Source organism: Odocoileus virginianus, chromosome 33 (genome assembly GCF_023699985.2).
Source record: "Odocoileus virginianus isolate 20LAN1187 ecotype Illinois chromosome 33, Ovbor_1.2, whole genome shotgun sequence".
In the NCBI taxonomy this organism is placed as follows: Eukaryota; Metazoa; Chordata; class Mammalia; order Artiodactyla; family Cervidae; genus Odocoileus; species Odocoileus virginianus.
In genome coordinates, this window is record NC_069706.1 from 36,424,382 (window position 1) to 36,440,064 (window position 15,683).

The following is a 15,683-nucleotide window of genomic DNA, read 5'->3' on the forward strand; positions in this document are numbered from 1 at the left end:
CTATCGCTTTTTCAATCCTATATAAGGTACGTCAGTGAGGCAGCAAAAGCGTGCCTGTTTTTTGGCTCCTTCAGTTCTTTTCCCTGATTCTTCTTGGAGGAAAATCTAAAACGGTGAGTAGCTGGTGGACCACCCAGATCCCAGACTCTTCTTTCCCACGTGGCATTCATTTTAGGCTGGTGCATGCAGTGCTCAGATTCTTTTCCCGTGGAGTTGATACATGGGTGGATTCTGATCTCTGGTAAACGGGTTTTTGACGTCTCTGATTCCCATCCTTTGGGAGAGAAGGGCATCCCTTCCATAGAGGGTCTGCAAGCAACCCAAGCTCTGTCCTTCTGTAAGTGAAACTTGTAACGTTGCATTTCTCTGGCTGGTGTATTAAAATGCCATTGCATTTGTAACATGGTCTACTTCTGAATGGCTTGTAGATGTCTGTATAAGTGGTCGATGATATAAATAGAATTTTTTTTTACAAGAAAGCAGCATCGAATCTTTATTCAGTTTGTATTTTTTAATTTCATCTTTGGTGTATCTTCAAGAGAGGACACTGAGACGAAGGGGGCTGGAATCTTTTCAGTATTTGGTTTTTATTTGGATATTATGTCTTAGCTGGTCATACGCTTATTACATTTTAAAATTTCTCAACAAATGTGCAGTTTCTGTGGGCCCGAGGGGGTGAAGTCCCCCAGACATGCGTTTACCACATCTCGATTCTTCCGTGAGAACAGGTGGAAAATGAGCATCACAGATGTCCTCAGCGCTGACGACATTGCAGCAGCCCTGCAAGAGTGCCAAGGTAAAGGGGAAGCGAGGCAGCGGTGGGTTTCTCACACATATTGATAGCTCCTGAAAAGCTACAAAAATTAAAACGCAAACTGGCTGAAAGTGCATTGGAATCAAAGGAAGAACTTATTAACTAGATAACCCCATGATAGAAATAGGAGATCTGAGCATAGAATCACTTTCTGTAAGGTGGAAGAATCTTACTAAACATGAAGAAAAAAAAAAAAAGGAATCAGTGGATCCCCGTAGCCTGTTTGAATCCTATGACTGTATTTCTCTCACCAGTTAGACCAGTGGGGCTGCCATCTTGGATACACAGCCTGAATAAAGGGCATCGGGAGGCACAGAGGAGGGGAGGCCAGAGAAGGGGAGATCGACAAGTCGAGTGGAGAGGGAAATCTGTGGAGGGGGAAAGGAGATGAGAGTATGAAGGCATATGGTCTTGGCTGCCTCAGAATCCAGACCCAGTCACAGCCCTACTTGGCCTTTAAAAAAAAAGTTGTTTTTTTTAACAGAGCATCCCTGTAGCTCAATGATATCATGTAAAGTAGTTTTAACATCCTAAGTTGACATTGCTTTGGTCCAGAGACAGAATACAAACCAGTGATCATCAGAATAACCTATTCTCTGTTTTTCAGATCCAGATACCTTTGAACCCCAAAAATTCTTCCAGACATCGGGCCTTGCTAAGATGTCGGCCAGTCAGGTGAAGGATGTTTTTCGTTTCATAGACAACGACCAGAGTGGGTACCTGGATGAAGAAGAGCTGAAGTGAGCTTTGTCCTAAGCCCGACCAGCACCCCAGCATTGTTAGGTGGGGTTGGGGTGCGGTGGAGGCCAGTCTCCCCAGTATCTTTCAATGACCAGCTCTGATGCTGGTCACTCAGTAGATTCTCATGAAAGAGCAGAACATGAGTCAGTCGGCCACGCTGACTCACAAAACACTAAATACGGGCACCAAAGACCTTGGGGACAAAAAGTCTTCAGTCTTAGGAGTATTCCTTGGCAAACCGACTTAACAGCAAACTTCTGAAAAAAAATTTTTTAAACAAAAGATCCACTAGTCTCGACAATGAAGGAAACTTTTGCTTGCTAAGATCTCAACTGATTATTGTGGTTGCTGCAAACAGATGCTTTGCTTCAAGAGAAAAAGAAAGAGGTGAACACAGAAATGTGTGTGCATTTTTAAAAACATTCCCCTCACTCTTTACTATCCTGTAGGTTTTTCCTCCAGAAGTTTGAGAGTGGTGCTAGAGAACTGACCGAGTCAGAAACCAAGTCCTTGATGGCAGCTGCAGACAATGACGGAGATGGGAAGATCGGGGCTGATGGTATGTTCACACCCGTACACGAGAGACTTGAGCTCAGGTGGCATTCAGAGCAGTGGGGTTAAGCCATGAGGTCAGACAGATATGGGTTAAACCCCCCCTTTCTTCAGCTTGCTGAGCCTCAGTCTTTTCATCCATAAAAGTAAAGTGAGGATGCAAATGATCTATGTCAAGACTCTGGCACGGGGATATAACATAGAAGGTAGCCCCACTGATCACTGTCTATGAACCAGAAAATACCTTTCACCTGACCAGGGTACTAGCTACTAGCCTGGCCCATTATTTGCAAGACACCCTGATGTTAGGAATCTCCAGCAGTGGGATTTGAGTCTCTCTGAATAAGGGAAGAATTGACATTCTCAAGTACATTTCATACCAAAGTATCTATTTGATACTTTTGAGTAGGAAAGGATCTTAGCTTGCAAGAGTTTAAAGAAATATGTTTTCCTGAACATTAGCATACCAAGGAGGCAATACTAAGATAACACTAAATCAATCACCATTTGTGCAGCCTTCTGGGTGCAGAGCCCTGTATTCAAATTTTAGCATAACTGCATGTCTGTAGGATTATCTTCATCTGATTCTGTCATGTTACCACATGTTTTTCCTACTTCGTGCATGTCAGCTCAGGAGTACTTATCTGTGTTCCTTATGGTGGTACTAATTAAAATGTAAAACTGCTACTTTAGATCCTTATCTTAAAAATCTACTCAAAATGATACCACTATCACTTACTACATGGGAGTTAATGCAGCCTATATAGATAGCTCAGAAAAATATTTCAGGTAAGGGAAAATAGATTTATTTAAACTTACTCATGAAAGACTTCAAACAAGCAAAGCTTACCAATAAATATAAAGCAAATCCCAGTTTTCAACTTCACTCTGGAGCATCCACATCTTATTATCATCTTTTAGTAATATAAATTCGGGGGGCAAGGTTAGGGTCCAGTAGAGAAAAGTCAGCTCAAAGTCCCAAACCATTAAATGTTTCCTAAATATACAATAAGTAGCTACTGAACAGAAGGAGGAAGCTCCCATTTCTGTCCTGAATTGACCAGACACCGTGATGGGCTGCTACAATGAATTCATTCCTCGTCAGAGAAACGACTGGATTGGCAAGTTATAACACAAGGGGCTCTGGTGCAAAATTAAAGATGTTTGTCACATGAGATTAGGCGGGAAGACGGGACACTGCAGACTGTCAGTGACACCTTTTCCTCTTCCTGCGCCCTTGGAGGGGGCCATGGCCGTCATCTGACAATGCGCTTGGTTCTCTTTCCTCTTCAGAACCCTCACTGGCAGTAGCCTGTTTGTACAGTGCCAAGCCTTCCCCGCTGACCCTGTTCTCACCTCTTCTCTTCTAGAGTTCCAGGAAATGGTACATTCTTAAAGGGCCCACACTGTGGAGCTAGAATCAGCTGGAAGGCCTCCAAAGCCCCAGGAATTGGGACACCCCACCTCCTCCCCCTAATTTATTAATCTCCCCCTAAATGCTTCTATAGCTTGCCCGTTGTGTTAGTGAGGTCGTCAGACAGTCATCCGTGACTTTTTGGCGGTGGGTATGCCCTAAGAACTCCTGTAAGGCCCTCAGCCCACAAAAATGCCTTAAAAAAAAAAATCACCCAATAAAGACACCTTTCTCATCATCTGTTGATGTGTGGGTGTGGTTTCTTCCTCTACGAGGGATGAAAGCGATTTGAAGACCGAGGGAGGAATTTTAGGAAGATTTCTGGTCTTAGTCGAGCGCTAAGCCATCCTTACTTGCATTGTGCACAAGCACAATGGAAAGGAGGTTGGGGGAAAAAAGGTCACAAATAAATGGCATCATCAGGCTAGGATTTTCTCAGCAATTTGTCTGAGTCTGAAACGCCTATGAAGAGATTTTTCCAGCGGAAAGTCATGCTTGCTTATGTGTTTTCTGCTACTGGGTGTCAGGTTGTTATAAGAGAGATTTAGGTAAAAGCAAATAGTACAAGACAGAAAAAAGTGCAAGGCTACAACGGCCCTAAAGCTGAGGAAACCTGCAGTGCTGGTTGAGACAAGCAGACGTATTTTCAAGCTGATTTTTTTTTTTCCCTTAGGAAAACAGGTTATCAGAGACTTGCTGGCTCTGACCAAATCTCCTGCCACTCCCTTCTCCACCCTCCCACCTCACCTTCTTCCTCCTTCTCCCTTCTCCTCTCTCCTTTCTCAGCCACTATTTTCCTGGCTCTTATTTGATACCACCTGAACCAATTACACCCAGAATTGCCCGAACTATTGAGGCGAGACTCAGGTTCCTGTTACAGGTCTTTCACTAAGGTGGGGCAACCTCAAGCCAGGAAATTCTCATTAGGCTGACTTCCAGGTGGCAGGTTTGAGCTGTTCTCTCTGGCTGACCCCGCGGGTGAGGACTCCTGGGAGGAACCGAGGCACATTCCCGGAGCGAGTTTACAAGCTCCCACTTCTTACCCGATACCCAAACTCACAGTGCCCTGGCCCCTCTTGGGTTTGCTGCCATCCTGCTGAGTGGCTTATCTACTTCAAGCTCCTGTTTTTTGCAGGTTGTGGCAGAGCAGATTTTCAAAGTGTGGGCTATGTACTACAAGGGGATCTCAAGGTGATTTTATGGGGGCAGGGGCCAACACTATTAAATGTGATAGCCACCTATTTGTTTTAATAGGTGTCAGAAAGATAAAAGTAGCACAAACTGGATTTTAATATCGCTGCTTTAAAATAAGGCTATTAGACATTTGAAAGCATACTAAGGGACTTCCTTGACGGTTTAGCAGTCTAGTGGTTAAGACTCTGAACTCCCAATGCATGGGGCACAGGTTCACTCACTCACGGGGGAACTAGGGTCCCACATGCCACACAGAGCAGCCCAAAGGGAAAGAGAAAGTGTCATGATTTGAAGAATATTAAGTCATGCAGAGGGGCTTCCCTGGTGGCTTGGCGGTAAAGAACCTGCCTGCAACCCAAAAGATGCAGGAGACGCGAGTTCGATCCTTGGGTTGGGAAGATCCCCCTGGAGTAGGGCACAGCAACCCACTCCAGTATTCTTGGTGTGAAAATCCCAAGGACAGAGGAGCCTGGCGGGCTATGGTCCACGGGGTCACAAAGAGTCGGACACAACTGAACGACTGAGCTCACACGCACGTAAGTCATGAAGAAAGGACAAAACCCACAGAGGTTGCTTTCAGAAGACTCAAACTGGGGAAACCCAGCCCCAAAATGAAGCCCTTTGGGGAGGGCCACAGAACAGAAGTGTGTCCCTTCACGGCCGGCTCTCTTGTTCCCCAGCCCTGTGCACAGCTGTGCCCTCACGCCCTCCTCATCCCCATCCCTCCTGGAAGCAATCAGGCGGGCTAGCTCCTCTGCACCTGTAGCTTCCCTAGGTGTGTGACAGGGTCTCCCAGGTACCAGCAAGAGGGCCTTCCAGGCCAATTCTGACGCCCTAGGAGGCTTGATCCCTAAAACAATCCACATGCTGCCTTCACCACCACACCACGTGGACACTCTGATCCTCCTGACATTTCTGTTCACTCCACTAGCTCTCCCCAGGTAAGGGCTCTCATCCCAACAGTTCTGAAGGGAGAGCCTTTAAATAACTCAGTGTGATCGTGTAGCCTTGTTCCCTCGGGCTCTGGACACCATATGCCTTGAAGAAACAAGGTGAATGATGCTGCTTTTTAGACAATTTAACTGACTAAACAATCCATTACCCATTGTGGTAGCAAAAGTAGCCTCACCCCAGCAAGGTAGAGACTGTGGGCTTCTCTTGTTTCTTTTCTGTCAAGAGGGCATCTGTAATAACAGAAATAATTACACTTACTATGGAAATAATCACTGGAGGGTCTTTGGAGCACCCGGGGGACTTCCCCGGTGGCTCAGACAATAAAGAACCTGCCTCCAATGCAGGAGACCCCGATTCAATCCCGGGGTTGGGAAGATCCCCTGGAGAAGGAAATGGCAGCCCACTCCAGTATTTTTGCCTGGAGAACTCCATGGACAGAGGAACCTGGCAGGCCACAGTCCATGGGGTCACAAAGTGCCAGGTACAACAGAATGACTAACACCCACAGGGGACACTGGGCCACTGAGTCACACCCATGTTCTGAATGTCCTAGGGAAATTGATTAGAGGATGGATGGATACAAAAGGATGAATTGCCACGTTTCCCATACATTAAAAGCCAGTTATTCACGAACTGTGTTCATTCTGCTGTTTCAAAGGGCTTCCCTGACGGCTCAGACAGCAAAGAATTCGCCTGCAATTCAGGAGTTGTGGGTCTGATCCAAGGGTAGGGAAGATCCCCTGGAGGAGGAAATGGCTACCCACTCCAGTATTCTTGCCTGGAGAATTCTATGGAGAGAAGCCTGGCAGGCTATAGTCCATGGGGTCGCAAGGAGTCAGACACAACTGAGACTGAAACTTTGCTTTGCTTTACTGTTTCGAAAGTATAATTCAAACTATTTTTGCCCATTTCAATTACATTACCTTTTCATTTTTATAACCCAGTCTTAGGAACTTAATTTCAAAGTCTCTATCAATGGTAATAACTAGCAAACAAAAGGAGCCATCTCTCTGTATTTAACACCTGAAAATGTCAGCTGGTATGCTTAAATCAAACAATCTTTAGTGGTCTTTATTCATACCAATTTTTAACTGTGTTCTTCGGATCTAGGGTATTTGGAGGAGGGGGTGGGTATTCCACTCTGCAGGTAATAACAACTCCAGGCATTTGGGCACATTTGTGAATTAGCACTCTATTTTGGGAGTTATTGATCTAGGTTGAAATTTTGTAGAAACATTAGCATTTCCAAATTTTAGCAGTAAGTATAATTTGAAAACAAGAAAATGTTTTCAAAAATTACCCTAATTTAGTCATTATATAAATATTGTACAAAGCAATTCATTTTTAAATGGGTCCTATTCAATATGTGCCTCATAGGACAGAAAAAAGTGAAAGGACATACAGCAAAATGTTAACAGCCGCTCTCTCCAGCTGGTAGGATTACAGACCAGTGAGGTGGGCCTGGAGGCTTTTAAATAGGGGAGCATAGCAACTAGAGAAAATGAAAATCAAACATAGGATTCACACAAACAACCCACCTCAAGAATGTTCTCAGCAGTAGAATGATAATATTTTGACTTTGAAATGAGGGCCTACATTGCCCAGTAGGTCACAGAGCTGAAAAATTTGGTATCTGTTATTTTTCCTAATTGCTTATAAAACAGGGTGACATCAGTGGCTTTAATTTCGACTCTTTGTACAACTATAATTTGAGTTTATAATTTAGTAGTTTATAATTGAATGGAATATGATCTCAAAGTCAGCTTTGTGTATGTGCTTAATTGTTGAGACTAAAAAAAATTATTAAAATACTTCTAATATTAGTTAGCATTTTGCTTCAGCCTCTGCACATTATGTTTATACAATTATTTTAACATACAGGTTTTTGCAGCTCTTTCCAGCTCAAACACAAAGTGTAGCAAAACAGTGAAGATGTGAAATATTTGTTGAATTGTTCAGGTTTACAAGACACATAGTTAATTCTGCACAATGACTACAGTTTAATTTTGTGTAATGAGTACTCAGGAATCCAATTTCAAGCAAAAACCTATCTGGTATCTCTTCTGCTAATGTTAAGGTATGGTATTACTTTGCAAACACTTAAGAAGACAGATGAAATTGGAATCACCAAGATCATTTCCACCTGGCCTGTTAATTTATTCACTGGAAAGGCTATTCATTTACACAATGTTTTAACTGGTTTCAAAAAGTCAACGTTTTCGGGAAGGGAGTGGATTTTGACATCATTTTTCTTAGGGGTTCTTCAATGCATGTAAATAGATTCACACCTCAAATTATAAGGTATTTCAAACATACATCTGAGACTACAGAGATGTAGCAAACACCTGCGTACCTACCACCTCACTGTATCAAACCTTGGCAGGAACTGTTTGGTAGGTTTATAATTTGTCATCTTGCTTAGGCTACAGGTATGCAGTTAGGGTGGGCAGCAGGAGACATCCTGCCTGGGATTTGGAGGGTGGGAGTGAAGCAGCCATGATACTGATGCTCTGGAGGTTGGTGTGGGAGTACCTTACCTGCTGGCTCCCCTCCTTGGTGTGGGGATCTTGTTCTGTCCCAGCTCCAGGAGCATTTCCTTCTATGAAAAAGAAATCCAGCTTTGGGAGCAGTGAGACTGATCTAAGTTCCAGTCTGTTCCCAGGGGCTCCAGTCTGTCCTCACTCTCCTCTTTACATCCATCTTTCTTTTCTGCCTGTCTGTCTGCAGAATTCAAGCTTCAGCATCAGATGAAGGCGAGAGCCTTATAGAGACTACTGAACCAGGCTTCACTGGTTCATAATACCTGTAATACACATATTTGTATATACAACTGTATTTATTACATAGCTGCATAACTATAATTTATACCTGAAAATTACATTATATATAACATACATGTATATAAATATATATTTCCTAGATTATTCTCACTTTCCAATACTGATTTACCAAAGTGCCTCAGATTTTTCACTTTTTAATAAAAGAATCCTTTACAAGTGGAAGATCCTTTACAAGTGATCACAGGAAGAGACGGAGATCAAGGGCAATTTTAATTGCAGGAGAGAGATGTACCCTCAGGATGAAGGTCACCTCAGAATGACACGGTCTCTGGGCTCTAAGTCAACAAAAAAAAAGGTTGATTACTTGACTCAGGGGTCTCCTATTTCTGCCAACAGAGTGGGAGGAAGTGGCTCTTTGTACAGGTGGCCTTGGGTGTGTATCACACTCAGACGTCTTCTCAAGAGCTTCCTCCTGGAGCTCAGTACTAAGATGAGTGTAGGGAGGAGAGAACTCACTAGAATGTCAAATCAGCCTGTGACCCCAGCTCTGTCTGCACAGCTTGCAGCAGACAGAACTATGAAGGAAGGAAGTCCATTTCTCCATCATCCCTGTCCCCTACCTCCATAATTCATCCATCAACACACAGTATCCTTTAAGGCAGGCACTGCACTGGCCAACGGGAACAAGATGATGACTCTAATCAGGTCTGACCATCTACAAGCTCACTTCTCTTGTTAGTGGGGAGACAGACATATGTGAGGACATGTCCAGAACGTCCCACCCTGGAACTGTGACTTCTTACCTGGAACAATGCCTTAACTTATTCCCTTGGAGTTTTGAACTCACAGATTCTTTTTCCTTATCTTTATTGAGGTGTAATTGACATTTAAAATTATGATATATTTAAAGTGTAGACCATGGTGATTTTACATATGCATGTGTTATGAAAAGATTCCCACCAATAAGAAACACAACCATTGCCTCACATTTTTTTTAATGAAAATACTTAATTCTACCTTGTTAGCAATTTTCAATTATAGTGTTACCAACTATAGTCGCCATGTTCACACTACAGCCTCAGATCTTACTCATCTTATAGCTGCATTTATTTATGTATGGCTGTGCTGGGTCTATGCTGTGGCATAAGGGCTCTCTCCAGTTGCAGCAAGCAGGGGCTACTCACTGCAGTGGCTTCTCTTGTTGCAGAGTACAGGCTCGAGGGCACGTGGGCTTCAGGAATGTTGCATAGGCTTTATCGGCCCATGGCACGTGGGATCTTCCCGGAGCAAGGATCAAACCCGTGTCTCTTGCACTGGCAGGTAAATTCTTAATCGCTGGACCACCAGTGACGTTCCTTATTCATCTTATAACAAAAGTCTCTAACTTTTATCAGCCTCTCCTTATTTCCTTCACCTCCACTACTCCAGTCCCTGGCAACCATCATTTTTCAACTTTCTGTTCCTATGAGTTCCATTTTTTTGTTTTTAAGGTTTCCTATACAAGTGATACCACACACTATTTGTCTTTCTCTGTCTGGCTTATTTGTCTTAGCATAATTTCCTCCAGTTTCATCCCTGTTGAGGCAAACAGTAGGACTTCCTTCTTTCTTATGGTTAAATAATATTCTACTGTGTACACATGTGTCACATTTTATTCATCCATCCATCAATAGACACTTAGGTTGTTTTCACCTCAGATACTGTGAATAATGCTGCAATGAACATGGGAGTACAGAAATCTCTTTCAGATAATTTCATTTCCTTTGGATATATACTCACAGTGGAATGGCTGAATCACAAGGTAGTTCAATTTTTAGGTTTTTTTTTTTTTTTTTTTTTGAGGAAACTCCATATTGTTTTCCATAGTGTCTGCCTCAACTTACATTCCCACTCATAGTGCAGCAGAGTTCCTTTTTCTCTACACCCTGGACAGCATTTGCTATCTCTTATTCTTTTTAAAAAATAAACCTAACTGGTGTTAGGCGATATTGTGATTTTTATTTGTATTTCCCTGTTTTTCTGTATCTATGAAAAATATCATTAGAATTTTTATCAGTAATGCACTGAATCTACAAATCATTTGGTAGCATGGACATTTTAGCAATATAAATTCTTCCAATCCATGGACACAGAATATCTTCCCATTTATTTTGTCTTCAATTTCTTTCACCAGTTTTATATTTTAAGTACATAGATCTTTCACCTTGGTTAAATTTATTCCTAAGTAGTTTATTTTTTTTTTTTTTGATACTTGTAAATAGGATTGTTTTCTTAATTCTACTTTCTGGTATTTTATCATCAGTGTATAGAAACACAACTTATTTTTGTGTATTGATATTATATATCCTGCAAATTCACTGAATTTGTTTATTCTAACAGGTTTTTGGTGGAATCTTTAGGGTTTTCTACATATAATATCATGTCATCTGCAGAAACAACTTTATTGCTTCCTTTATGACTTGGATACATTTATATTTCTTTTTGTTGCCTATTTGCTCAGGCTAGGACTTCCACAACTATGTTCAATAAAAGTGATTTGAGTGGGCATCCTTGTCTTGTTCCTGATCGTAAAAGAAAAGCTTTAAGCATTTCATTGTAGAACACGATGTGAGCTGTGGTTTTATCATTTATAGCCTTCATTATGTTGAGGTACATTCCTTCTATATCCCATTTGTTGGGAGTTTTTAGTCACAAAAGGATGTTGAATTTTGTCAAACGCCTTTTCTCCATCTACTCCAATGATTATATGACTTTTATCCTTCATTGTACTAATGTGGTACGTCACATTGACTTTGTGGATGCTGAACCATTCTTGCATTCCTGGAATAAATTCCAATCATGGTATAAGATCATTTTAACATATTGTTGAATTCAGTTTGCTAATATTTTGTTGAGGTTTTTTTTTTTCCATATATGTCCAGCAGGGATATTGGCTATCATTTTCTTGTAGTATCTTTTTCAGTCAGGATAATGCTGGATTTGTAAAATTTTAGAAGTGTCCCCTCACTTCTATTTTTTGAAAGAGTTGGAAAGGATTTGTATTAATTCTTTAAATTTTGGTAAAATTTACCAGTGAAGCCATCTGGTTCTAAGCTTTTGTGGTTGGGAGGTTTTGATTATTAATTCAATCTCCAAATGAGTAATTAGTCTGTTCAGATTCTCTATTTCTTCATGATTCAGTCTTGGTACGCTGTGTATTCCCAGTGACTTATCCATTTCTTCTCGGTTGTATGACTTGCTGATGTAAATAGTTCATAGTAGTTTCCTGTGACCCTTAGTATCTCTGTATTATCAGTTGTAATGTCATCTCTTTCATTTCTGACTTTGAGTCTTCTTTCTTTTCCTTAGTTTAGCTAACAGTTTGACAATCTTAATCATCTTTTCAAAAAAACCAGCTCTTAGTTTCACTGATATTTTCTATTGTCTTTTTAGTATTTATCTCACTTATTTTCAGTATGACCTTTGTTATTTCCTTCCCTCTATTAAATTTGAGATTAGTTTGCTTTCTTTTAGTTCCTTCAGATTTAAAGTTAGGTTGTCTATTCTAAATCTTTGTTCTGATTGTAGGCATTTATTACTATAAACTTCCTCTTGAACTGCTTTTGCTGTATCCAATTAAGTTTTGGTACAGTATGTTCCCATTGTCATTTGTCTCAAGATTTTTTATTTCCCTTTTGATTTCTTCTTTGACATATCTGTCCTTCAAAAGCATGCTGTTTCATCTCCACGTATTTGTGAATTTTCCAATTTTCTTCTTGTAACTGATTTCACATCATATGTAACTAGTTTCATATCATTTGTCAGTGGAAAAGATGCTTGATATGATTTCAGTCTTAGTTTATTAAAACTTATTTCGTGGTATGGTACAATATATGATCTACCCTGGAAAATGTTTTATGTGTGTTTTAGCAGAATGAGCATTCTATTGCTGTTGAAATAGAATGTTCTCTGTATGTCTTTTCGGGTCATCTCATCTAACATGCAGTTTAAGTCCAATGTTACCTTAACGATATTCTTTCAGGATACAGGACAGTGAAATTCATACAATCAGAGCAGCTTACTCCCTTGGCACTGAGTCCAGGTATACACCCACTAGGGGTGCTCTCGAACCTATTTAAAAACTTTTTTTGACTATGTGCTGTGGAACTTGTGAGTAACCCTGTTGACTATCAAAGCCAAGTAACGTGGGGGCCCATTCCTTGGGGGGGGGGGGGTGTTAGTCACTCAGTCCTGGACAAATCTCTGCGACCCCAGGGACTGTAGCCAGTCAGGTTCCTCTACCCATGGAATTCTCCAGGCAAGAATACTGGAGAGGGTTGCCATTCCCTTCTTCAGGGGTTCTTCCCAACCTAGGGATTGAACCTAGGTCTCCTGTATTGCAGACAGGTTTTTTTTTACCATCTGAGTCACCAGGGAAGCCCTGGTGGAGATTCCCTCCCAGCTGTATGGTGCTGTGCAGAGGGTGAGGCTCAGACTTTCCTATCCATTTTGCTGTGGGTATTTTCTCATTCACCTCACATACAGGAGTCTCACCTCACATTTAGTTGGCCTCTGGATTTCTCCCAGATGAAATTGCTCTGTCTGTAGCTGTACATTCACTGCATTTGGGGAAGGAGGGAAGATCAGAAGCCTCCTACATCTCCATCTTGGTCCCCTGCTTCTGAGTTCACAAATTCTTTGTGCAAAAGATCTAATTATCCTTTTTTTTTTTTAATGATTTGGATCTAATTTTCTATTTCTGTTACTGGACATAGATTCGAATCCCCGTCCTGCTGGGAGACAGAATCATAATTCAGGACAGTGTCAAGAATTCAGCCTCCTCTTCACCCTTATTTCCCAAGCTGACAGAAGAGGTGGGAAATGCAAGGCCCTGCATGGGAAAGGAGTATCTGGTGCTTAGTCCATACAAGTGACCACTGAGTCAACCTCATTCCTCTCCAGTCTTCTGGACTTCAGTGGTGGGTCCACCTAGGCCACAGGTACTTTCTCTTTGTTCTAATCTTATGGCCTCTCAGGTCTGGCTTTCTCTGAATTACTTCTGTGTACAAGTAAAACTTTTAGTTGCTTCCTGCATCAAGTAGCACTTACTGCCTAGATGCCTAGACACTCATGTGGCCACAGATATTCTACTGTTGATGCATCGCACTTGACACACAGGGGCACTCTGCAAGACCAGCCACTTTCCCCATTCCACAAGGAACAAGGTATACATCTACACCCTCTCTCCTCTGAGACCTCAAAACACAGCTAAGTGTCTATCATCATTACTCCACCCACCTCCCACCCATGCACACCCTAAGACTGTGAAAAAGGAAGCTGCATCACTATCTAAGCTTTTTTGCTTCCTTAGCTTTTGAAACTTAAAAAGCATTTTGATTTCTGATTTTGTTTGACTTTTGTTTTTGTATCATCTCTCCCTGGCGATCAATGCAACTGACTGAATGGCGCATAGAATGCAAAGTAAACAAGGAAGTAAAGGCATGCTGGGAAAAATGCAATAAAATGTAATCTCACCACATTTTTATTGCAATTGTACTTTGCACGTTACAAAGTACTTTCATTTGTGTCATCTAATGTAATATTTGCAGTTCTCCTTTGAGGTAGGTATTAATCTCATTTTTTCAAAGGAAGAAACTGAGCTCAAAGAAGTTAAGTGATTAATCAAAGATCATATAAAAGGCAAGTGACAAAATCAGAACTAAAATTCAGCTCTTCCAACCTAAGCCCCAGGCTCTCTCTACCACTCTTCCAAAAGCATTTGCTCTGAGACAAAGGAAGGAATTCTTTAACCTGGAGTTTTCAAATTACGCTCCCTGGAGCCCCAGGGTCCTGTACAAGTGCTTTAGGGTCCCTCAAGGAGATAGAGATGGAAGAGGGGCAGCTCTTGGAAAAGGCCAGCAGAAGCTTTTCTTAGGTCTCATTTCTACCACTCAGCCTCACATTCAACCAGGGTAGCTCTGTATCTATTTTTTAGAAGTTCTCATGGACTTTTGGGCAATAAAAGGGGGAAAGGAAATTTTTCTACCTTAAAATTCTTTGAAAATTATTACTGTAATTTCAAAACATGTCTTTCTAACAAAAGACTGTCATACACTAAACCAAGCTAGTTGAGGGAGTCTTTCAAGAGCAAGTAATGACAGCAATCTTGTTGAAAAACGATTAAGGGCTGGGACTACTATACACACAATCACAGTCCCATTTAACTCCTTTTTTTTTTTTTTTTTTGCTGCACAGATTGCAGGATCTTAATTCCCTGAACAGGGATTGAACCTGGGGCCAGGCAGTGAAAACACCAAGTCCTAACCACTGGACCACCAGGAAATTCCCACTCATTTTATTCTTAAAGTGAAATTCCTACTAGAAAAGCATTTACTATTAGTTATTTTACATATTAGGCAGAGACTGGAGACCTTATACAATGGGCGAAGGACTCCCGCCCAGCGAGTGACAGAGCTAGAGTGAGTACCCAGTTCAGTCATGCCCAAATCCCAACACCGCCTCCCTAAACAGGAAGGTCTATTCTATTAAGTTGGATAAGAGGTCCTATTCTCACACCTAATCTGTGAGAAACAAGACAACCTAGTCTTGAGTTTGGCCGTGCGGTCTGCTGCAAGAGCTTGAACTCCAAGTATCAGAAGTAACGAGCGGTTCCAGCTCCCACAACCCACAGGCCTCCAAACCTAGTGAATCCCAAGGGCTGGCAACGGCGATGCCCTGAGTTCCAAGGCCTGGGACCGGGCACTGTGGGGAGAAGGCCACGCTCTGGTCCCATTTCTCCACACATCATGCTCGCCACCTGCAGCTACCTTTCTCCCTGAAGGCAGAGAAGTCGCAAGAGGCACAAAGTCACCTGACGTCACTCAAACGGGGATCTAAAAAGACCAACAAATATGTGGTGGGACCCTGTGGACGATGAAAACGGGCAAGCTACCTGACTGAATACACTATCACCCCAAACGTTGGGCCTTCCATTGCACCTTCACAATCCCTTTCACACAAAACAAGGCTCATTTCATTTTTCTTGAAACACGCAACCCTCGCCTTCAGCCAGGCAGAAATTTGAGGATAAAAAAAAAGACAAAAACGGTTTCACTTCAACTTAACTCTTACAGTATCAACAGAAGAAACACCTACCCAGAACACAAACAGGAACGAACCCAAACGGGTGCGCCAGAAGTAGACGCTGGGCTGGGGATTCTTCTTCCGGGCCGGCGGCAACGACTTCCGGGGCGAC

At 42.0% G+C, this 15,683-nt stretch overlaps 1 protein-coding gene and 1 long non-coding RNA gene across 4 annotated transcripts; one reads left to right on the forward strand and one right to left on the reverse strand.

The window, feature by feature from the left end:
• Positions 1–579: 579 nt before the first annotated feature.
• On the reverse strand, positions 580–15,661 carry LOC110141633 (uncharacterized). 2 transcript variants are annotated; one of them, XR_011485329.1, is made up of 5 exons: positions 15,584–15,661; positions 8,207–8,472; positions 5,845–5,899; positions 1,066–1,534; positions 580–854 (listed from the first exon to the last, which is right to left on the reverse strand). It is a non-coding gene; the product is annotated as an uncharacterized lncRNA (long non-coding RNA). The 2 variants fall into 2 exon arrangements; XR_002315101.2 differs by having other exon boundaries at positions 580–1,534.
• Positions 649–3,755, forward strand: OCM2 (oncomodulin 2). Of its 2 annotated transcripts, XM_070460425.1 has the most exons (4): positions 649–796; positions 1,422–1,554; positions 2,005–2,114; positions 3,478–3,755. In XM_070460425.1, exons 1-4 carry the CDS (start codon positions 649–651, stop codon positions 3,501–3,503), a joined length of 417 nt encoding a protein of 138 aa, XP_070316526.1. In that variant the 3' UTR covers positions 3,504–3,755. The 2 variants fall into 2 exon arrangements, with proteins under 2 accessions (XP_070316526.1, XP_020756243.1); XM_020900584.2 differs by lacking the exon at positions 3,478–3,755 and having other exon boundaries at positions 2,005–2,183.
• Positions 15,662–15,683: the final 22 nt, after the last annotated feature.